Raw genomic sequence first — 23,559 nt, forward strand, 5'->3', positions numbered from 1 at the left:
CGCCTTGCAAGCCACCCAGGAGGCTCATTTCTGCCCCTGGGCGTCCCCCCCGTCCCTGCCAGGGAGTTACGGCCTGCCGGTGAAGTAACGCGGGAACCTCGCCCTTCTGTACGGAGGTCACTGCAGTTACGCCCAGTCCTGGCGATAATTCCCGCTGCCAGAGCCCCGCGCCCGGCCGCCCCTCAGGCGGCACCAACACCCCGGCCGCCCCGCCGCAGCGCCCCGGAAGCAGACTGGCAGCGCACGCGCAGGCCGCCGGAAGCGCCGAGCGCTGCTCGCCCCGGCCGCTCCCATTGGCTGGCGGGCGGGGGCGCGGCGGGTGCCGGCGAGGCGGCGGCGGGCGCGGCCATGGCCGTGCTGCGCTCGCTCGGCTCCTTGCTGTGCCTGTGCGCACTGCGGCTCCCGGCGCCGCCGGCGGGCACCGGCGCGGCCGCCCGCGGGCTGGACGTCGCTTCCTACCGGTGAGTGCGGGGCCGGGCGGCGGGGCCGGGCGGCGGGACCGAGCCGCGGGACCGAGCCGCGGGACCGAGCCGGACCGGGGCTGAGCGGGCTGTGCTTGTGCCTCAGGGAGCGGGTGCGCGCCATGTTCTACCACGCCTACGAGCACTACCTGGAGAGCGCCTTCCCCTACGACGAGCTGCGGCCGCTGACGTGCGACGGGCAGGACACCTGGGGCAGGTAGGGGCCGCCCCCGGGTCGGGGCATCGGGCCCGGGGCGCCCCGCTGCCGGGCGCCCCCTCCGCCGGGCCTCACCTCGCTTCTCTCCTCGCACAGCTTCTCTCTCACGCTGATCGACGCCCTGGACACCCTGCTAGTGAGTACGAGCTGCCCCCCACCCCCGGGGCTCGGCACCGCGGCTGCGGCCCGGCCTTCAGCCCGCTCAAGGCCGCTGTCAGCCTCCTTCTTCACACCTGGTTCTTACGCGGTGGTGACGGAAAGTCAGTTATGAATTGGCTGTGGAGGTTTCGTTGCAGCCCTGGGAGGCAGGTGGCCAGAGCTCCCTGCCCTGACCCCTTCTAGCTCTGGAACAGAGACCTAAAGTGTGCACGAAAATGTTTTGAAATGAGGTGCAACAGTTGCTTTTTTTTTTGAGGCCATTTCCTCTTGTCCTATCACTTGTTACCTGGGAGAAGAGACTGACCCCCACCTCACTACAACCTCCTTCCAGGTAGTTGTAGAGCGTGATGAGGTCTCCCCTCAGCCTCCTCTTCTCCAGACTAAACACCCCCAGTTCCCTCAGCCGCTCCTCATCAGACTTGTTATTGCAACTTCTGCAAGAGTGAGATTCAGCTGCCTAAACACAAGCAACTAGTAGCACTTAAGATGTCCAAGCTCTTTGTAGATACCCAACATATGCGACATGTGCCAAGGCTGGCAGATACGTTGCAGAGCTTATAGAGTATTTGTACCTTTCTGGAGTAGCAGCCTTGCAGGTTATCACAGGGCATCTGAAATGGTGTAGGATGCAATCCTACTCTCCACAAGCAACAACAGGCCCTTAAGTGCCTAACTCATCTATAGATTCTTACATGGAGGCATCTTAGCCTCAAACTGAATCTTGCCCTGGGTAACTTTTTAAGCCCTGTGAAACTACTCCTATTACTGACAACGGGGTCCATATGCTTAAGCATATGAAGGCCTGGAGTTTTAAACCTTTAGCCTGCAGGAGAAAGGATGGTCATATCTATCCACATACATATGTACAAAATGTACACAAACTGACCTTGCTCTGAAGTTGGCGTCGTAATAGAAAAGTAGTCAGTGTGTTGGAAAAGAGGTTGGATTAATGCAACAGATATTAATTCATAAGTCTGTATATTTTACAAGAAAGAAGAACGCTTATTAACATCTACTGTGGTTGATAGTAAAAAAATAGTAAATTAGTAAATAGTAAAACAAAACTAGAATTAGCCCCTAACATTGAATTGCGCCTCTGTTTTCCCATGAACTCTCAGCCTTGTTCTCTCTTGTCCCGCTCCCCCTGCAGATCTTGGGAAATGTTTCTGAGTTCCAGCGAGTCGTCAATGTACTGCAGGAAGGGGTGGATTTTGATATTGATGTCAATGCATCTGTCTTTGAAACTAATATTCGAGGTGAGGTGGGTTTTTCCATGGTGTTTATGCTGGATTACCTTCCTGTATGAGTCTCTGAACTGTATACAGAGGTAACGCGAGGTAGCGGTCAGAGTGAATTTGTAATGCAGTATAACAGGACATGTAAACACACAGAAGAATCCCAAACAAATGTCACTTCCTTTTTGTCTTTGCACATCACCTTTCTGCTTCCTGCCTCAACACAAACAGAAGTAGACGTGGCAGTTTCAATATTCTGGTGCCAGGTTTTAAGCTTTGGAATAAACATCTCTTCCACTGAAACAGTACAAATTGTATGCTATCTTTTTTACATACTGTTTTGGAGTAGAGATTGTTAATTTCTTGCTTTAGCGTCATAAAGTGAAACTTGTGTTTTTTCTTGAAAATCATAAGGACCTTTGGAGTCTTATATCCGGTTGAACATCTAACTGCTTTGGTACTGTCCAACTAAAAGACACTGGCAGGGAACAAAACTGTTAGTTATGCTTTTTTTGTTTCTCCTGTCAAATATTGGTGAGCCAGTTTTTGCAGCAGTGTAATTTCTCTGTGTTTGTGCTTGTTATGTGACAGTAGACAAGCCTGTGAAAAGGGCTAATAACTCCCTGCCCCTGTCAGTCACACTGAAATTCTTGACACTGGCCTAGACATTTTTCTCCAAGGAATTTAAGAAGGTACGCTGTATTACTTTACACAAACATAGCATTAAGCTGTCTGGAAGAAATGAAATAGAATTCCTCTCATAGAGGTTTGTGTTCGTTATAGTGTTAGCTTTCTGATTGTCTGCCGGGCAGTGCAGGTATAGTAGGGCAAGTGGGATCTGATGCTTCTACAATAATGGAAGATATATATCTGCTACCCAGTGCAAACAGGCAGGAAGAAATAAACCAACCACTCTTCTTTTGTGGCATACTGCATTAGGCTGTTAAAGATGAGCCATCTCACTTTCCTTCTCCATGAACGCTGCCACTGCGTCATGATAAATACAAATAAATAGAACTGCTTTCAGATTTCATTCCCTCCCTGCATTCTTTAATGGTATTCTTACTGTGCACCTTCCAGTGGTGGGTGGTCTCCTCTCCGCTCACTTGCTGTCAAAGAAGGCTGGCGTTGAAGTAGAAGTGGGCTGGCCGTGCTCTGGACCTCTCCTCAGGATGGCGGAGGAAGCGGCTCGCAAGCTCCTGCCGGGTGAGAACTTGTCTGGTTTGTGTTGCTGTGCTCTAGTTCATGAGGTGACTGGTGTGTTTGGAGATGGCTTGATGTGTAAACTCGTAAAACAGTCCTGCATTCCCTGAGCTCAAAGCAAGCTTAGCTTGCGGGGAAAACATTGTGAAGTGCATGATACCAGTTGTATATATGCACGCCAAGTGTTGTATGCACTTAACACATCAGTCTGTCTGTTGCTTGCTGAGGGGAAATATATGTTATATAAATAATAAATAAAGGCTGTGAAACAGCAGCTTGTAAAAACAAGAAGATGCAGCCTTATCTACCCCTTTGTGGGCTGCTGCTGGGATGAGTGCCCTGATAGCATGGCACTGGTTCCTTGTGTGGTGTGCACCCTGGGCTACCACTGAGTAATCACAGGCTCAGTGTTTGCACTTCCCTGACCAGTGTGTTTAGTCCTATTTTGACTACCCTGCTTGTGCTGTAAAAAAAGTAGGGATGCAGTCTGCTGCTCTGGGCAAGGTGGAAGAGATCTGCAGTACCTTCCCAGGACTGTGTGTAGCTTGGGGTACCCTTTCTGCCCCTCCCAGGATCACACTCTACTTCTGATTTCGTTCTTTGCAGTTACTGCAATTGCTCCAGTCCCCCTTCTTGCCTGTGTGCAGTGGAATGTGAGGCACGTGTTTGCTTGACAGTCTGTCAAACATAACAGCGAACACTCATCTGAACCAAAAATATTATGTTTCAGCTTTTCAGACCCCAACTGGGATGCCATATGGAACAGTGAACTTGCTGCACGGAGTAAACCCTGGGGAAACCCCAGTTACCTGTACGGCTGGAATTGGTACATTTATAGTGGAATTTGCCACTTTAAGCCACCTTACTGGTGACCCAGTGTTCGAGGATGTTGCCAGGAAGGCTTTGAAGGCGCTGTGGAAAAATCGCTCAGATATTGGGCTGGTGAGTGAGGAATGGACTTTGAATTTGCTGGTTTGCTTTTTGTATAGTTTTGTGGATGCAATTCTAAGCATAAACAGAGAGGAGATAGAACTAGATAAATAACCATAGTGCTAATAAGTGGGCTGAAGTCGTGTGTTTGACATTGTTCCTGAACACCTGCAGCATCCACATCTCTGCTTTAGTGGTGCAACCCAACATTACGCCATTGTTCTCTTCCATAACAGATGTGGTTGGGGGACAAATGCCTTCTACTGGGTATTGCAGTTTTTGTAACAGCAGCTGTAACAGATTAAATAAAAGGTCTGTCTGATGCCTGGTGTGACAACAGCTTACGGAAGAGAATAAGAGCACAGAAAGTGCAACAAGATACTTCCAGCCTCTACAGCTTTGGCGTTTTGGGAATATCCAGAGCTAGAAGCATTATCTCTGGATAATGTTCGCTATCTCCTGGTCAATCTTTCTTCAGTTAATTTCTATAGCTGCTTTTTGAACCTATGTGAGCTCCTAGTGTTGCATATGTGAAGTGGAAGAGATTTATTCATATGCTGTATGAAGAAGTGTTCCTTTTGTTTGCTTTGAGATCTGTTTATTTTTTTGTTTATGCCCCTAATCCTCGTTCAAGAAAGAAACTGAATAGCTGTTTTTTTCACCTTTGTTAAGCAAGTCACGATTGTGTATTATATTCTCCATCATCTGGGTCTCTTTCTAGGCTGAAGAGTCCCAGGTTAGAAGGATCTATTTAAATATTAGCATGGCAGCTCTCATGCCTTTGACATCCTTGGGCTCCATCTCTGTATCTGTACGTCTTCATCCTCCTCTACTCTTTTGTAGGATGTGGATTAGGACCAGACACATCATGTTGAAATTGTGCATTTTTACAGTAGTGTAATGGTGTTTTGTTTTGGCCAGTGCAGCGTTTATATTGGAAGCACAAAATTCCAAAGTTGTGTTTTCTACAGTTATTACTTCTCTGATACTGATAAATGTGTCTTGTAATGGAGAAAATGCTAGTTGGTATGGACATTGTGAATCTGTGAAATGGACAGTCTGAAAGACGGTCAAGGTTTTCTTGTGTGGTTGTGTTGTGGGGATGTTTTTAATCATAATTTAGTAGATTAGCTTTATTTCTACTTTAACTTCCTCTTTCCTCCTCCTCTCACTTCTTCCAGGTTGGTAACCACATTGATGTGATAACTGCCAAGTGGGTGGCCCAAGATGCTGGCATTGGGGCCGGAGTGGACTCCTACTTTGAATACCTTGTTAAAGGAGCCATTCTCCTGCAGGACAAGGAGCTGATGTCCATGTTTCTAGGTGAGCAGTTTGTTTTCTGTGTGAAGGGTCCCAGGAATGCCTCCTTGGCTGCACCTGTAAGAACTTTGCACGTGGGACTGTGGAAGAAGATGATGAATAATCTAGTAGGGTACATTCAAGACTGTTCCTGAAGCCTTTGTTGTAGTATTTTTGAACAGTCTGTGTTACAAAGGGTTACCAAAGTGAGCATCCTGAGAAGTCATTCATTTGACATGGCTCAAGTGAAAAAGGGGCTTCTCTCGTCTTAAAAAAGGATTTTTTTTGTTGGATTACCTACCCATCTATGTTTCTTTATAGAATATAACAAAGCTATCAAAAATTACACAAAGTTTGATGACTGGTACCTCTGGGTTCAGATGTACAAAGGAACAGTGTCCATGCCTGTGTTTCAGTCCCTGGAGGCCTACTGGCCAGGCCTACAGGTAAGAGCTGTCATACCAGTAGCATATAGTGATTTTGTTCATCTGTCTTGGGTTGGTCTTTAACATGAAAGTTACAAATATAATCCTCATCTGTGCCGATTGAAGAGTTTGTTTTGATCACTGGTGAAATCTATAGTAGTCTGAGCCTGTAGAAGAGCAGATGTTGACTTTATCTATGGTCTATAAAGAAAGTCTCCCATTAAGCATGATGGGAGGGCAGTTTTGTTGTAGCAAACTCCACTGCCAGGGGTCTCGTAATCCAGATGGGAACGTAAGGTAAAAGAAAATGACACCTCTTTTTCCACCACCTTATAAATGCTTTATTTGTGTGAATACTTTCCCACTGAGAGGTTTGCTTTCTCATCAGTACTTACGTTTGGTCTGGGACTTTGTTATCCCCACTGAAATACACTGGATGCTGTGATTGACTAAAAGAAATGTTGACTGAAGAAACCCAGCCTTCCGTTAACTAAAAATCAAAGAGACTTCACATTATTTAGGTGTGCGGAAGGTGATCCAATGGAAAAGCAGCACCTATCTCCTTAATCCTATCTATTCTTAAGCCATCATGCCTAAATATTACTTATATCATTCAGACTTGCTGAACAACTCATTTCTGTCACCATCTCTTGCTTTGAATATAGGAGTGTTATTGCATCAATTCCTCTGCTGTTTCTTCTTCACCTAGATGTTGCTTTGCTACTTGTTTCCTCTCTCTCAGAGCCTAATTGGGGACGTAGATAATGCCATGCGAACCTTCCTCAACTATTACACTGTCTGGAAGCAGTTTGGTGGGCTGCCCGAGTTCTACAACATTCCCCAGGGCTATACAGTGGACAAGAGAGAAGGATATCCACTCAGGCCTGGTAAGCAGAAATGAAATAAAAAGGAACGTGGACTCCTGCTTTTGTTCTGGTGGTAAGATCGAATGTTAGCAACACCTGCCCTCCAAAAGTTCCTCCCCAGTTTTGCTTTGACTTAGTTCCTGCATGCATTTTACCAATGATTTCCATAGTCAAAGCTACACATTTTGCTTTCTGCCATTCACAAAGGCAGGGCTACTTTTTAAAGGAAGCAAACCATAGTGCTACTATATAAAGGGGGCCTGTTAATGAATTGTGTTCACAATGTAGGATTTGACACATTTAAGTGTTAGACTGTCTGACATGGGATGTTTGAAAGTCAAGCGAAATGTTAATGTGACTGCCTGTGTCCTTTAAATTTAGGAAGTGAAAGTGAGTATGAATAGACCACACTAGTTCTGTTGAGTTCCTGAAACAAACTAATTCTAGTTGCAGTAGTAAAGCTCAACATACAAGAGGGATTATATGTTGTCTGTGATACTGCAATGAAATGATCTGTCTTTTTTTCTGTTTTTTACAACTCTGACAAAAAAAAAATTCACACCTGATTATTAGGTCAGTAAAACTTTGTAAATGAGAATAATTAATTTACTTTTGGTCTGAGTGTTCAGGTGACATCCACATTGGACACTTCTACCCAAAATACTCATCAGCATTAACTTTCAAATGTATTATAGCATTCAAAAAGACCTGTTTCTTTAGTAAGTAAACACAGCACAGTGCCTGTGTTGCCTATATAGAGTATTTCCATAGTGCCTGTTTCCGTGGTGTTTTAGATACCCCTGTTTCCGAGGCTTATGGTATTGTTTAAAAATATTTTGGGGGTTGAATTTCTTATTTGTAATCCTTTCTAGAAGCATCTTTCTTTTCTTCCTTTGATAACTGAGTTTTAATCCTTTTACCTTTTGCTCCCCTCCCACTCTCTGAATGTGGGAGGGGAGCATTATTCACTTTTACCTGAGCTGATGCAATCTGGTTAGAGTGGATTTCTTTGTAGCACATCCTTAGTAAAAGCAAGTATCTGTGCTTTGAGCCAGAGGAAATACAAGGCAAGCTAGGCTGTTTACCTGATCATCTTGAAGTAGTATTGTTAAATTAGTTCAAGGAATATCTTGTCTTCCTTGTGTACATGGTTTGGTAATCTTTATGCTTGCAAATGTTTGGGGGTTTTTTGCAGAGCTGATTGAGAGTGCAATGTATCTGTACCGTGCTACAAGAGATCCCACGCTTTTAGAACTGGGAAGAGATGCAGTGGAGTCAATAGAGAAAATCAGCAAGGTGGACTGTGGATTTGCAACTGTAAGTGCTAAATCAACTGCTAAGTCGGCTAAATGGCTGCTAAAAATCAGCTTTTAGAAAGTGTTTTCATGAATGGTGTTTTGCCATTAAGTCAAGTGATCACTTTGACTGAAACATGACTTTTTTTTCAAACAAACCCCTTGTATTTCTCTGTGAAGCTGATCTGGTAACTGCTCGTCATGTTTCTTGTAGTAACTTCCCTCACAGCCTGAACAGTGGGCCAAATTCTGTCATTGGCTGTTGCACCAGAGCCCAAAACGTGGGAAACCATCAGAAGCTTCTCCTGCCTCCTGTATCTTGGTAGCTACTAGGTGTTCCAGCCCAGCAGGAAGGCTCACATGCAGGCTCTCCACCTGCCAGTTGTGTGATTCTGCTTTTCCACTATGCCTTGAAAATCTGATCAAACACAAGTGACTGATTTCTCTGAAATCATTTAATAGAAGACTTCAAACATACTATCAAGCTGTTTTACAAAAAACTCCTTATAAATATTGGGAATTAGGCCGTGTGATTTAAGAAGTAGGTACAAGCCTTATGATTTTTTTTTTAGTGGGGGCAATGATGGGAAGCTTACTCACTGTCCTCCCTACCCAAGTAGGAAGTGAGTTTCTCCTGATCGTTAGTTTCCTGTTCCTTATCACTAGACTATGCTAATTCAAAACATCTGAATCCTTGTTGGTGTATTTTAAACAGTTGTATGCAAATACAGGGTGAATTGGTGCCATACTGTGCTGTTTAACGGAAATGAATTGCAAGCTGGTTTTACTTTTCCCCCTAAGTTCATAACTTACTGAATTTGACTGTAACCCACTGTATTTCTTCTCTGGTAGATCAAAGACTTGAGAGATCACAGACTGGATAATCGCATGGAATCCTTCTTTTTGGCTGAAACAGTAAAATACTTGTACCTGCTGTTTGACCCAGACAACTTCATTCACAATGATGGATCAGTCTTTGATGTGGTGATTACACCATACGGGGAATGTGTCTTGAATGCTGGAGGATACGTCTTCAACACTGAAGCTCATCCTATAGACCCTGCTGCGCTGCATTGCTGTAGGAAGCGGAAGGAAGAGCAGTGGGAGGTGGAAGACTTGATGCGGGAATTTTACTCACTGAAGAAAAACAAGAAATTCACTTTAAAAAGAGCTTCTGGCCATGGTGAAGGGGAAAGTGCAAAAGACCCTGAAGATGCCCCTTCAGAAAAAGGTGGAGAGAAGAGAAACTCTAAGAAGAGCTCACACTCCCTCTTGAGTTGCCCCAGTCAATCTTTTAACTCTAGACTTGCAGTACTGGGTCAGGTCTTCCTGGATAACGCCTGATTCTATTTTCATTATCAGTTTAAATTATTGATTCAGATTCTGGGAATGTATTTTTGTAGTTTCGTAATGGAAAAAGTCATACCTCACAATGTGGATTGTATTATTAAGTGAAACAGCTTCCCATTAAATTCTGCAACTGCTGGTTCATAGAATGTGGTTCAGGTATCAGCTGTTAATGATGTAAAGTTGCTAATCTAAAACCAATTGGTTGCCTGAATAGAAAACAGGTGTTCAGAAAGAGAAAGAGAAGTCTACAGGTTAGAGGTACCTTGTTTATTTCGTTGTGAGTTTGTTTTGAAGTTTTACAGGCTTATGCAGAGTCCACAGCTTACTTTGCTCTATAAAAATGAGCCTGAGCCGTTCCCTGTCATAAGGAGAAAAGCACAGATCACTGGCTGTAGCTTCGCCCTGACACTACAAGTCTCATCTGCGATGTGCTCCACCTTTTATCTTTGGCCTCTTTATGAATATGCAGTTAGCCTGAGAGACTGATGACCAGTTGAGAAAACTTTTTGATTTTGAGGTGGAGGCTCAGATCTGTAGATCTAGCATGTCTGTCAAGCATGAGGGATGGCATGGTTGCGACATAGAGAGCAGTTGCGACATAGAAAATTACTCTGCTCCTCTGTATGTAGAATCAGTGTGGGTCAGTACCACCTGCCTGAAACCGGTTTAGTAAGCGTCCAGGTAATGTCATCTGCAAACTGAGGTGGAGTGTGGACTCGAAAAGGTTTGACTTACCCTGCAGTGGAGCTTGCATTCTTCTTACAGAATCTAACATGCTTTTCCTATGAAATTTCCCCTCTTCCTTCCCCTTTTAAACTTCCCTTTGGGGCCTCGCTTGTATAACTCCGCATCAGCCACCTCAGTTAGCGAAGCTGGCCTCGGGGTGGACCAGCTGAGCTGTATGTGTATCGTGCATAAGGGCAGGATGGAAGGGGGCTTGGTTCAGACTGAAGCGCAACTCTCCCTCGGTGCAGGAGGCAGCTGAACAGATGTTCATAAGCTGCTCCCTGCAGCAGGCAGTGAGAGAGCTCCTTGTGACCCTTCCTCTAATGGAAACCAGGCTGCATTTCTGTCTTTTTCTTAACAGGTGAAAGGCATGAAACCTCTTGGTGTTCAGCTGACTTGACAAAGTCAAATGTGTTATTAGTGTCTTTTCGACAGGTGTATGCAATGATCAGAAAGAGAGAAATCAGTAGTGCTACAAAGAGATTTTCTTTTTAAAGAAAAAGGGGGTGGGGACAGAAAAATTATGGGCTTTCTTCAAGCCTGCTGGAAGTTGAGTCTGGAGCAAGCACAACCAAGCTATAGTCGTTGGAGTGTGTTAGACATATAAGATAAATAAATCCATATGGCCAGTGAAATACTTAAATACAACTGGGTCAATGCCCAGACTTTGCTGATGTGGGGTTGCTTTGGGAAACTATTGGTTTTTGTCTCAATCTCTTCTAGGGCTGTAAAGTTACATAAAATCTGTACTCCTACCCTTCAGGATAGAAATTCTGTTGCAGTTGTGAGTAAACTACAGTAAGAGACACTTGCAACTTTGGACAGACAGACATATTGGGAAGATTGGTAACCTGTACAGGCCCTTCTAGTTCTGTACGTCTCCTTTCCTTTTAGCAGGTGGGAGAGCTGCTGTTCTAGAAATACTGCGTTGATGCAGCTGTTGCAGGGGAGGTACTGAGAGAGGAGCACCTAACATTGAGGCATTGTTAGACAAAGATGGAGCTCTCATTAGTGGCTCCTTATCGTAACCATAAGGTTACCTTTTTCTTTTCCAGCTGTTCATATCTCACATGCTATTCATTGTCTAATCTGTAGAACAACAAAATGCAGGCCTTCTCCAATGGCTTCACTCGGTGCTTGGTCCTGATTCTCTCTCAGCATTGCCCCACCCATGAAGTAGAGGAAAACAAAAGACTTGCGGGGTAGGCTGCAGATTACCAACACAGTAGATCTCTGCTAACCACATTTTGGTGCCCTCACTTAAGAGGCTCTGGTAGCAGAACCAAGGGGTAGTAGTCTTAGGAGGTAAGATCTGTCCTCAGCACAGTTGGAGCTGAAAGAACTCATCTGTCCACAGCTACTGGTCTACTGTGAGTAATTAGATGGATCTTGATTAGTGTTATGGGATGGATGAGTCAGAATAACACAAGACAGCCTTAATTTTGGTTTGTTCCAGTATTTGAGAGCAACTACCATCTTACTAAGACTTTCTTTTAACAAAAAGAACTGTGATATGATTTCTTAGGATCCTTAGTAAGCCTTTTCTTTAAATGGAAAACTGTATGACTTGGCCTAGCTGCTGGAGGGCAGAGAGCATGCTTGAGCCTTAGTGACAAGCGTACAAGTTGTGCTATTTCATAGGCAACATGATGAAGGACGGATGTTTGGGAATCTCTCTAAGGGATGATGGGATGAAATCGGTGGTGGCTGGCTGTCCCACTAGAGATCAGATTCCATTCCCTGTATGTATAACGTAAGAGGTTCTGCTGTTAGTGAGAACTTGATGGATTCAAAATTACTATCGTAAGTCAGCTGGGAAAAAAAATAAAGCTAAAACTTGTGGTCTCCTGCTGCCTCTCCTCCCAGGGGCCTCACAATGAAGGACATCTGTGGGAAGAGATGGCAGGTCTATTTTGGCATGTTCCAGCTGGAGGGAGAGCTCCAATGAAGCAATATGGTGAGCGCTTGGTCACGTTAACAGAACGTAGAGGAGTTTTGTCAGGAATCCAAAATGAGATGTGCGTGAAACGCAGATGCGTAGTGGCAATTTTGGATGGCTTGCAAAGGAGGCAGGTCAGCACTCAAAAGGTCCCACCTGCAGTGCATACTCATGGCTTCTGTCAAAGGCTGGAAGGAAACTGGATTTTGGTCAAGTTGTGAAAGATAGCACAAAACCAAATTTCGCATTTGCTGTCGACGCCGTCCTTGTAATTGTTCTGGGTTCTTTTCTCCACTCTAAGCAGCCTGCAAAGCCCAAAACTTAAGGCCAGATTTTCTGAGGTATTTCAGAAGTAATTGTTTGAATTTGGAGAGGCTGTGGGTTGATGAAAGGTCAGACAAACATCTTGTGTAAGACTATTTTAATGGAGCTAACAAAGGAGAAGATAGAGGAAAAAGTCAGACCTTTGCATGAATTGCTGGCAAATGGCAAAAAACATACCAAAAAGCAGGGGAAGCACTAGGAAAGGGGACTGAGAGCAGCCTTTCTATCTGAGGCAGTGTGAGTGTGCAAGTGAAAAGATTGCCGTGTTTGCATTTCTTCAAACGCAGTGCTTAGTAAACAGCAATTTATCTAAACAGCAAGTCATCCGTTAGCAGATCGTGCTTTTTACAAATAAAACTGTGATCATCATCAGGCCCACGCATTATTCGTGGTGGTGAGGAGTGATGTAAGATGTGATGCTGTAAAACTTTCAAATACATCACCTGGATGCCATCACAGGTTAGGCAGTGCTGTTAGGCATCGTGTTAATCCCTAGTGTCCTTATTGCTTTCTGTTGTTCCTTGTACAACCAAGGGAAGTTAAAATGGAATGTAAACTAAGGTCCGCATGTAAAGCGGTCATGATTTTGGGCACCCATACTGTATGCTGCATTCCTTGCTGTCTCACCGAGAATCGGAGCTGGGCTGCTCCACCGGGCAGGCAACAGCAGCTCTAAGCCTCTAGAGAGGCAGCAGCAAGCGAGGAAGGAGGGCGGCCACTGGTGAGAGTTGTGTCTTTGGGACCATCATCACCTCTTGGGTCCCTCGGAGCTGCTGCCTGTACGTTAGTCAAGAGCTCGCTCCCAAGTGTCTGTCTTCCCAACGTGCTCCGTCTCCTTTGACTCCGTTTGTGGTTTTTTTAAACCCTTGGAGGCATTTACACTGTTTCACTTTGGTGTGGAGAACAGCACCGGTCTCAGCAGTTTGCGTTGAGACCAGCTGTCTCCCTGCCTCCCTGGGGCAGAGCAGCAAAGCCCTGCCCGGTGCCTGGGCTCCCTGCCGCCACCAGTCTCTGCTTCGTGGTTTCTTTCACTTGATTCAAACAGCTCCTTGGGTGCTGCGCTATGGATTTTAGTTCTGCCTGCGTGTCTGAATTGCTCACCTCAGCTGGTGCTAGTAAATGAATAGTAAAAGTAAAGCCCGTGTGGGTATTTTAATAGAAGTAAACTCGGGCGTGGAGGTGAGGCAGCTCCTGTCAGGGCCCTGCCGCCTCAGCAGCCCCCAGCTCCTGTCACGGCCCTGCCGCCTCAGCAGCCCCCAGGAGAGATCAACGGCAGGAAGCCCGGGGCGCCGGAAGGGCCGGCGACTACGTGGACGTGGCGCTCGGCCGTCCCGTCCCGCAGCGGGCGGTGCCCGCCCCGACTCGCGCCCGCTGGGGTGCTGTCCCCCTCCTTCCCGGCATGCTCCGCGCCCCGCGGCGGCTCTGCGCATGCGCGCCCTGCCCTGCCGGACTACATTTCCCAGCGGCCCCCGCGGGCTGGCGGCGGCGCAGTGCGCGCGGGGTCCGGGCGGGGGCGCTGCGGAGCGTCCCTCGCGCCGCTCCGTACAAAGCGGCGGGGGGGAGGGGGCGCTTCCTGTTTGTCTCCGTCCGAGCGGAGGAGCGGCCATGGCGGCGGCGGCGGGGGGCCCCGGGCCCGGCGGGGGTGGCCGGCGCGGAGCCCGCGCGGCGGCCACCAACATCCTGGCGCAGCTCCGGCACGGGCAGCTCAGCGGCTGCGGCCTGACGCGGGGGGCGCAGGTAGGGGATGGGGGGCGGGCCGGTGGCGCGGCCCCGTGGCGGGGGGAGGCCGCTCTGGTGGCACCTGGGGCGGGAGGGCCGGAGCCCGGTGGGGGCTCACTGGGCCTGGGGGTCGGCGCGGCTGGGAGCTCCCGCGGGGACGGGCAGAGCTCTGAGCTGGGGCTCCGCCGGTGGGCCGGGGCGGGATGGCAGAGGCCTGCCGCACCTCCTGCCCCGCAGCCGGCCTCGGGCAGGGCCTGCAAGGCCCCGCTCCGACGAGGGTTGGGAGCGGGTGTTTGCCGGCCTTCGCGGCCCCTCGGTGGGGTTGAGCACCAGCTCAGGGCTGTCAGGCCGCTCCTGGAGCTCCGAGGCCGGGAAGAGCCCGGCTGGCCTAGCGGGGCCGGCCGCCAAGGCTGCTTGGAGGCAGCATCTGGCAAAGTGGCCTCTCTCGGTCGGGCTCGAGCGCTCTCTGGGGCTCCCCGTCCTCCTTTGCCAGCCCGGCTTTCGTCCTGGCCCTGCAGCCTCACGCGGTGGGGAAGAAGGATGCCTCTGTGCCTTTGTGCTCCCTTTCCCTCCTTCCCATCCTCGGAATCACTGTAGAAAGACTGTGGAGCAGGACAAGCATTTGCCATGCTGTAAAAGAGCCGTCCTCCTGTGCTGCTTTGGTTGGTGATAGAGGTTGTGGCTTTCTCCTGCAAAGAAAGGAAGCTCTGCCTGGAACCATAACAATGCAGCATCAAAATTTAAACATTTTTGATGGTGAAAGGCAACCTCACCATATTAGGGCTCAGGAGACCTTTTAGCTCTGAAATGGGCTAGGCTTTATGCTGGTGGTTTTCCATGAAACTATTCCAGGTCTATTTCAAATTTGTCATCTTTCCCAGTTGATGCTGGGAAATACCGAGAAATGAAATCAACTCGTTAACCTAGGCTTGTGCCTATCGTGTGCTTATGCTGGCTTTTTTAAGAAGTTGCTCATGGGTAATGGACTATTCATTTCTTTCTATGAGGAACAATTGGCATTTATTTTACAGATTAAATGTGAAATGGTGCAAAAACTTGGAAGCTGAAGCATGGGATAAAGAACTTGCATTCGGGTGGTGATTTATTGAGCTAAACTATTTTAAAAGAGTTGAAATGGAATGAAAAATGGGATTTCTCTAAGTGGTTTTCACTAGTGCAGACAACAGTATTTTCCTTGATTAACAATGATTCTGAGCAATTACTACGAGAAGACTTGTTCATCATAAATGTCTATGCCTCATTCTGTAGCTCAGATAGGTAAAAGAGCAGGAGGTGATTTTTAACAGCTCTTTTGTCCTTATTGTACTGCTCACTCAGATACTAGTTTGGTTAATACTTAAGAAAAAGCAAATAATTTGCATGAATTTAAACCTGGTGTTGTCTCTTTTGAAGGAAGTTATTTCTCCGAGATTGTTTTAGGAGTATTTCATATGGCACGTAGACAAAGCGGCACGTTGTCTCACTAACTTGCCTGTCCACCTCTACGCTCTTGCTTGCGCGCTCCCTCACAACCATAGCGATTTAAGTCAGATAAACCTGTAACAACATTGTGCACCGACGTAATCTGTTAGGATGGTCCCTCCACTCTGGGCTTCGGTTTGCTTGAGAAATGCAGTGGTACTGTGTTTTAATTTGGGGCTTTTAGGAATTCTTGGAAATATCTCTTGAAGCAAATGACCAGCCTTTTACAGTAATCGAGGAAACTTCTGCTAGTCATACCCTCCTTCTCATAATGCCCAAGTATGAGGTGGTTTTTGTTGTTGCTGGGGTTTTGTTTGTTGGTTTTGTTTGGTTTATAAATTTCAGTATCACTGTGCTGCTCTGGAAGACTTAAAGCTTGGGTGCCTAGGGCTCCTAGTGCTTCATAAATACTGAAGGAATACATTTTTAAATCACTTAGACTAAGGGGGGGGGGCGGGGAACCAACCCCCTGAATGATTTTGAACTTTGTAGATTATGTGTCTCTGTACTTTTACCTTGAAGCAGTTTTTTGTTTGTAGGAGATCTAAATATAAAACACTTTGATGTAACTTTTGAAGAAGTACGAGACAGTTTTGGATGCTTTTCTCTTTCAAGTTCTATTTTTTATCAAAACGTTCGCAGTTTCCCTGCAGTTGACTCCTCAGTGGCAATGTGGTAGTTCTTGCTTAAGTTTCTCAACTCATTTGCTCCTGAAAAGGCTGAGAGCAGATCAAGTTTCCAAGCTGCTGTGTTGGGGTCTAGAAGAACAAGTCAGGAGAATGTCCTTCGAGCTCCTTCTTCCCGTTCTTTGCAAGGAAGTTTTGGGTCATATGCTGCATGGACTGCACTGCCGGTATCTCGTGAGGAAGAGGAACCCTTTTCAAAATCTTAATTCAGAGAAATTGGGAAACACTGTTTCTTGCTGTGGTGCCTGCCATCTGAGCAGTGTTCTCCCGCAATGTTGTCACTGTATTTCAGCATCTGTTCTCCGGGAGACAATTAGTACCCTTCTGTAGGCAGCAGTGCCATTTATTCTAAAACAAAGCTTTGCATACTATTTTTAGGTGATCTCAAGATCCATTTTTGTATGAGGAAAGCAGGGGCTTATCTTTGAATTGGTAAGGGTAATTGTTGACAGGCCTACATCTGAATGTTCATCAGTCTGATCTTACAGGGACATAAAAATATTTTTGACAGCAACAGCTGCCTGAATATCTGGCAGTTTTGAGGCCAGCTAAGGCTCTGAAATCTGGATCCTTGTGTGTTCTTGCTGTACTCGCCTACCAGGAGCCATAGCTTTCTGCCGGTTGGTCTCTTTGCTTTATTATTAATAATGAGAAGGTTGATGGATAAAGCAGATTTCAGTAGGTATTGCCATTATCTGTTCATATATCCATCTTAGCCATATTGCTAGCATCAGCTGCTGCCCTGGATGCAAGCCTCAATCATCGGTATCAGATTGCATAACCTTGTATCGAGGTTTGCCCTAGCACTGAGTACGGAGCAAGTGAAAGGGGCTTTTCACATATTGGTAAACTAGAAGCAGACCAACTTTCCAGAAGTGACACACATTTTCTAATAAGGAAAAATACGGCTTGTGAACTGGCTGGTCTGGAGTCCCTCTCCTGGCACAGCTGTGCTGTGTGCACACAAGCCCTGTAAATAAGACCTGACAGGGTTTATGCTGCGGTTCCTTGAAGGCAAAGGAACATTTTTGGCTCAGCTGATCAAGCTCAAATCCCCTTAGCAAGAGGGCACACACTTCATCTGCTGCAAGCCAACTGTGAAAAGCATGTATATAACATGAAACCAGAAGATATTTAGGTGCAGCTATGTGAATCCCTGTAGGCAGAGCAGTATAATAATGGATTAACCAGTGATTTGTTGGCAAACTAGCATGCTTCTGGTGCAGTCCCAAGAGCAGATCGTCAGCACTGGTCTCACTCTCACAGGATTGCCAAGGCTTAGCTGAAACAATCAGAATGGAAAAAAAGAGTTCATTTTTCCAGCTGTATTTCATGATCTGCTATTCCTAGGACTAGATGCTTCTCTTAGCAGTATAGTCCCTATCCACTCTGGAAAAACCTCTCTGTGGAAGGAAAACATTTTCTGCCTCAGACATCCAGATTTCCAGCTCCTACCGTTACAGGTTATCAGTAGTCTGTAGTAATTTCCTAATTCTAGAAAATATTTTGTTTTCTAATCAGTTTTGCTTCCTCCTTGCAACACCACCAACAAAAAAACATTCACGTGAATATAATCCACTTTAGTAGCTCTAATTGTGTGTGGGTCTTAGCAGGCTTATACCTCTTCAGTAGAGGACAGCTAGTGAGTATTGGAAAGCCTGGACATGCTTTTTATATAACAGGGACCAGAGCTCTGTTATACACTAGAAATGCTCAAAAGTGGTAGTATTGCACTTCAATAGTCCTATTTTGTGTGACTGAAGATGAGTGGGAAGAAAACTGTTGTAGATGCTGTATTCCTTGCCCTTCTGCTTTTTCCTAGATATCCCTACAGATTTTGCTTTCTTTCAAAAAGAATTAAAGAAGAAACTTAGGCAGTTCCAAGGAAAAAGTAATCGCTGACAAGTTAATGTAATTTTACATATTAGTTGATTTATTTTTCTCTGAGAGTAAGATCATCAGAACAAACATTATTAGCCATTATTATTATCTGGTAAATTCTGTTGTGGTTTTGAAGAGCTGCTGGTGTTAAAGATCTGTGCTGGAATTGTTCTGCTCTCGGAAACGCTGTGGGGTTTTGAGATTTGCAAGACCTATTATTTGTCTTGGTAGACTAGCTCTTCCTCCAGTGACGGTGAGTAGGGCAGTAGTTTGGGAGTTGTGGGGATGGTTAGACCTGGCTAGAAGCTACGGCAGGTTTTATCCTAGGACACCGTGTCCCTGGGTTCATGCCTGGCTTTCGGGTTGACAGGAGAAAGGATGCCAAGCTCCATCCAGGGTTGTGGAGGATGGAGAAACACTAGTTATGGGGAACTTGATCTGCACTTGAAGAATCTAGGAGCTAGAGAGAGGCTGGAAATAGATGTTCTCACGTTGACTTCCCCCAGCTTAAGATCACCAGCAGAGTTTCTTTTTATGAATAAAATTTTGGGGGCTCTGGTATGTTCTTGATCAGAGCTACGTGCAAAAGACCCGGCTGGTGACTGGCCGCGTTGTTCACTGCCCCACAGCTGCAGGGTAGCCGATCACGGCTTCTCCCTTGGAAAACTTTCCAGAATCACTGTATGGGCCAGAAGTTGTGTTTCTGTAGTATGCTGTTGTGTTAAAATGAAAACTTCAGGGGGGCATATCACTTACCTTGGTTATAGGCTTTTTTGTGAAAAGTTGTGTGAGGAAAGAGACAGCTTAGCCAGACTGATGCATGTTTGTTAGCGACTGTGAAGGAAAATATAATAAAGAGCTGGGATGACAGGGCACTCCCCAAAATACTGAATAATCATTCTCCTGGCAGTCTGTCAGAGATGACTTCCCAAGTTATTACTGTTCAGAGGAAAAGTAAATATTTCATTGCACAAATATTAGTTTCCTGTTTTTTAAAGGTACAGCCTAAAAGGTTTGAAAGAAAAACAAACAAAAAACATTAAAAATATGTAGACATCATGTGCTTGCATCTGTTTCTTGAGATCCATAATCTTGTGCCTCTTTTTCCTTTTGAACTTTCAGAACATTTGAATATATAGTTCAGACGTTGTCATGGAAAATACTGGGAATGGAGATTCTGCTTTTTTAAAAGGACTTCCAATCTTAGCTTAATGCATGATTGCAACAAAAATTGAATTAAGAAAAATTACAACTGATGTGTCATAGCTGTAAAGCCTATCACAGCATGAATTCTTTAATGCTGTGAAGGATGCTTGGACACCTGAGTCACTATTTTTGCTTTTTGAAAGATCAGAGAAAAGACTTTTAAAACGCCCTCCTGTAGTGAGTGTTGAGCAAGACAGTGAAATGCTTGAAGGGTAAAATGTGAAATAAAGACACAATTTTATTAGAAAACTGTTACGTCTACTCTGGAGAGCAAAGAGGAGGGTTAGCTCATGGTATTTCTGCTACTGTCGTGTGCTCTTGGGCCTTCAGTTTGTCAGCAACTATGGGAAGACATGGAGATGTGTCACTGACCACAGCTTAGAAAAGTGGTGGAGACAAGGTTAGGAAAAATAAGAGGTTTACTTTGTAGGGCAATGAAAATTGTCACAATGCAGGAACACAAATGGAAAGGAAAATCCTCACTGGAGGGGGAAGGGATTTTGAAGCAATCATAATGACAAGAGATCTCAGGCCAGTAACAAATGTTTTAGCAAGGCTTGCAACGCAGTTCTGACCACATGCAGGGGATGGGCACAAAGCGGCCGGGAGGATAAGCCGCTTCTGTCGGAGGGGCTGTGCCTGGAGGAGAGTAGTCATGGGTAGGAACATCAATAGCAAATATTGCAGTAAAGTGGAGAGGGAGAAAGGAAGGGGGAACTAAACTGATCAAGGGATGGATTTAGATAAATATTAACATATAACTTAATATAATTTCATGAAGATTTACGTATTATTCAAAATTATTTATTGACCGTTATGCTAATGGATGCTGGGGCGTCCTAAAGGGATTTATAACACAGGAGGAGTAGAAAGAAATGTAAAAGAAATATTTAGATCTGTGTGTAGTGTCTTTGTTCAGCCCTTTGTATACTTTCAAGAAAAATTATGCACAAAAGTTATTTGAACTCTGTAGTAGGGAAGTATCCCTATGGTAGTTACCAGTCTTTGGAGTAACCTCCTGGGAACTCCTGGGCTCCAGTCCTTTGGGAGAGTTTAAAGAGAAGACCACTCAGTCTGCTCTACCTTGCAGTCATGGATAGGCTTGATGACACATTTTTAACTCTGTACTTAAATCCTCGTGAAAGTCTTTGATTGCCCTTCCAGCAAATCCACACTGCCATGGCCTCAACAGCGCAGCTGGCGGAGGGGGAGATGGCTGGTACTGGTTAGGTACCTGATCACCTGGCTGGTGAACAGCATTCGGTAAACTGCTGGTGTAAGACCGCTTTGGACTGTGATATAGTTTGGGAGCTCTGTGCTCAGGCCCGAGCTAGTGCGTGCCGCCTTGTTTCAGAGGCCTGCTGCTTCTGGAGAGCCACAACATGCCGTCCCCCGGGTTTCTTGGTTTGTGATTCAAAACTTGGATGTGTTATGGCAAACTTCTGAGAAATGACTGTGTGGTGTCCTGGTGTTCGTACAAGTTTCGTTTACTGTACCTGGGTGGTAGGGAAGTTTTGACGCTGGTTCTTTTGTTTTCCCAGTAATTGGTACTTACTCTGTCGTCTTCTAATGCCAGTAAGGCGTGACGGTTCATAATCCCTGCAACCATCGGTTAGTAGGCCCTTTCCTTTAACTTATGCCATTTCCAGCTGGGCTTCTGCAACCTCCCCCTTTTGCTAGATAGTATCTAACTTCTCAAGCTTTGTACGCAAGATTTCAGAGATTTTATCCAGCGCTGTTCAGTGAACGAAGAAAATTTCTGAGAAATCAGTGTTGGATGGGTCTTATCCTGCTTGGATGAGACCAAAAAAATGCTGGAGAGGGAAAAGGGCCCCGAAAGACCCAGTGCTAATTTTGATGACTATTCAATAATGTCTGCCCAAAAAGAGCAAGAAGGAAATCGACTTTGCTTATAAATGAAAACTGTTGACTAGCTGCTATTACAAAAATCATGAGATGCAGTTTTTAACCAAAATGGTTGTAAAGAAAGACAGCTCCATACAATCTAATTGAATTTTAATCCCTCCACAGAATCCAAAATCTTTGCGTTGGCAAATACCGCCCCGCCACAGTGGAAATTTTCAGAGCCAGGGTAGCCTCATAAATACAGAATAGGGACCACAAGCTAGAGCTTGCAATGAAACCAAAGACATGTATTAAATCAAGAGAAAGAAAAACTTTTTTTTTTTTTTTTTTTTGAAAGCAGTTAAAAGAAGATGAGAGCAAGGAAACATTTGCTTCATTCTTTCAGAATTTCAGTTCTGAAAGTTTTCTGCAGATCAGCACAAGTGACTGCCTCTCAGAGTCCGGGACAGGGAGAGGAAGACTTACTAGTACAGAAATGAGAATGGAGGTGGATCCTGCCTCAAACCAAGAAGCGTACGTGTGATTAACAAATGCGGTATTAAGCCCAGGACAAGGTTTTAACATCGATTAAAGGCTTTTGGTCTGTTCTGAGAGCACTTGGATGCTGAATTCTGCGCTGTGCTACTGGAACCTGAGACTGTAGCCCATGCACGTCATCTTTGCCTGTGGTATCTTCCACATCAGCTGGAGCCGGAGAGTTGGATTCTTTCCCTGGCATTTTGCTGCACATTCTTTGCACTTTACCCAGCAAATTAATCCGGTTCCTCCCGCCGCTCGTGGGGCTGTGTACTCCTCCCACACCTGAGATGGGGTAGTGGTAGAGCTCCTCTTGCTCTCTCTGTGCTGGGTATTACAAGGAGAAATGGAAATTTGTGACTTCAAAGGAGCTGACCCATTACTCACAGTCCAGATGATGAGAAGCCATTTTGACTTTCTAGTTTCGTCCTGCTGTTTGTTGTGAGAATGGCCTCCTCAGAAGGAACTCTATGCTGTTCTCCAGCAGTGCTGGTTATTCAGAAGTCAGAAAGCAGAGAAGAGTTAAAAACTGGAGACAGTTTTATGTCCCAGGTTTGCTCATGCTGCTTCAATCACCTTGTAGCAAGAAAACCTGATACTGCAAGAGCCTTGAAATTCTTAGTTATGTACAAATTTGGGTATTGTATCGGGAAAAGAACCCTAAGTGTTTGGGAAACTTAGAAGAAGGGCGAGGACCCATAGCAGCTAACATTGCCAGTCTGAGTTTTCGTGTGCTTGCATCAGTATTCTGGTCTTCCTGTATGCTCTCTAACAAGCAGGGAAAAGGGTTGAATTCTCAGTCAGAAATTGGGGTATATTTGCATATAATTGTCTAATCAGGAATTGAATGGCCCTTTGGAATTGTACACTGAGGTATGAGAAGCATGTCTTGGCTGAAACAATAAGAAGCAAGATTTCCTGGCTGCTAACTATTAACAACGAACATCTAAGCAGGCTGGAGGGAGACAATGCAAGTTAACCACAGAAAGATTCGGGGAGTGACTTAATGCAGAATGAAAGCCGCTTGGAGGTTTAGGTCTAGGAGTAAGAGAGAATCCACAAGTGCTGCGTTGAGATGCAGTCTTGCTGGCCTGAGGATTGGTGTGGTTTTTTTTTTTAAATCTTATTTTGTTTTTTATTTGGAAACCATATAAAAATTTTGTAAAACCAGCCAGAAATCCTGCTGGCTATAATTATTGTTGTCTGCCTTACCTTTCTGTACAAGGTTAAGTCCCTATTTTGGGATTGGTCTAAACCCCAAAAGTGAAGTATAATTAAGGAAGGGGGTTAAATTTTGGTCAGCATTGACTGGATGGTGAACTTCAATGAAGATCTCCTCCTTTACAGCATCTACTGGCAGTAACCTGGGAGTGTTCAGGCTTCAAAACACCTTTTGTGGATTCTAAGCAGAATATTTATTAGCCTTGTGCTGCTACTTCATTTTTTTTTCAGGTCTCAAATACAGTGGTGAATATTGAGCAATTTTTTTTTATATTTTGGGGAGAAGGAGGAAAACTGGAGAAAGTTTGCACAAATGTAGTAGCAAATGCTAAGGTGTTCTTTTTTGTGGTTGCAGCCTGCTTCCCAGAGGATAATGCCAGTGCTGTTCTATTGATTTAGTAGTTGGTTTCCATATATAACCAGCCCATGACTACAGGGGAAGTTTTTGCTCTATCTTTGATAGGTTCTTCTAGAGTCTGCTTGTAAATCTTAGTGGTTTGGGTCATTGCTCTGAGCAATAATGGCTTCAGGGACTTGGCTGAGGAAATACTCA

At 45.4% G+C, this 23,559-nt stretch overlaps 2 protein-coding genes across 5 annotated transcripts in view; both read left to right on the forward strand.

The window, feature by feature from the left end:
• Positions 1 to 322: 322 nt before the first annotated feature.
• Positions 323 to 9,699, forward strand: EDEM2 (ER degradation enhancing alpha-mannosidase like protein 2). Of its 2 annotated transcripts, none has more exons than XM_075166305.1 (11): positions 323 to 461; positions 568 to 678; positions 775 to 814; positions 1,988 to 2,093; positions 3,153 to 3,278; positions 4,006 to 4,217; positions 5,387 to 5,528; positions 5,826 to 5,950; positions 6,672 to 6,816; positions 7,991 to 8,112; positions 8,943 to 9,699. In XM_075166305.1, exons 1-11 carry the CDS (start codon positions 349 to 351, stop codon positions 9,432 to 9,434), a joined length of 1,734 nt encoding a protein of 577 aa, XP_075022406.1. In that variant the 5' UTR covers positions 323 to 348; the 3' UTR covers positions 9,435 to 9,699. The 2 variants fall into 2 exon arrangements, with proteins under 2 accessions (XP_075022406.1, XP_075022405.1); XM_075166304.1 differs by having other exon boundaries at positions 6,639 to 6,816; positions 8,943 to 9,584.
• A 4,320-nt stretch (positions 9,700 to 14,019) lies between these two features.
• TRPC4AP (transient receptor potential cation channel subfamily C member 4 associated protein) overlaps positions 14,020 to 23,559 on the forward strand; it is a 39,368-nt gene continuing 29,828 nt past the window's right edge. For 2 of the 3 annotated variants that reach the window (XM_075166307.1, XM_075166309.1), the window contains exon 1: positions 14,020 to 14,166. In XM_075166307.1, the coding sequence (XP_075022408.1) occupies positions 14,035 to 14,166 (132 nt within the window). In that variant the 5' untranslated portion in view covers positions 14,020 to 14,034. Of the gene's footprint in view, positions 14,167 to 21,636; positions 22,338 to 23,559 lie in introns of those variants that run through there. The other variant, XM_075166308.1, reaches the window with a different exon arrangement.

This window comes from Calonectris borealis, chromosome 17 (genome assembly GCF_964195595.1).
Source record: "Calonectris borealis chromosome 17, bCalBor7.hap1.2, whole genome shotgun sequence".
Classification (NCBI taxonomy): Eukaryota; Metazoa; Chordata; class Aves; order Procellariiformes; family Procellariidae; genus Calonectris; species Calonectris borealis.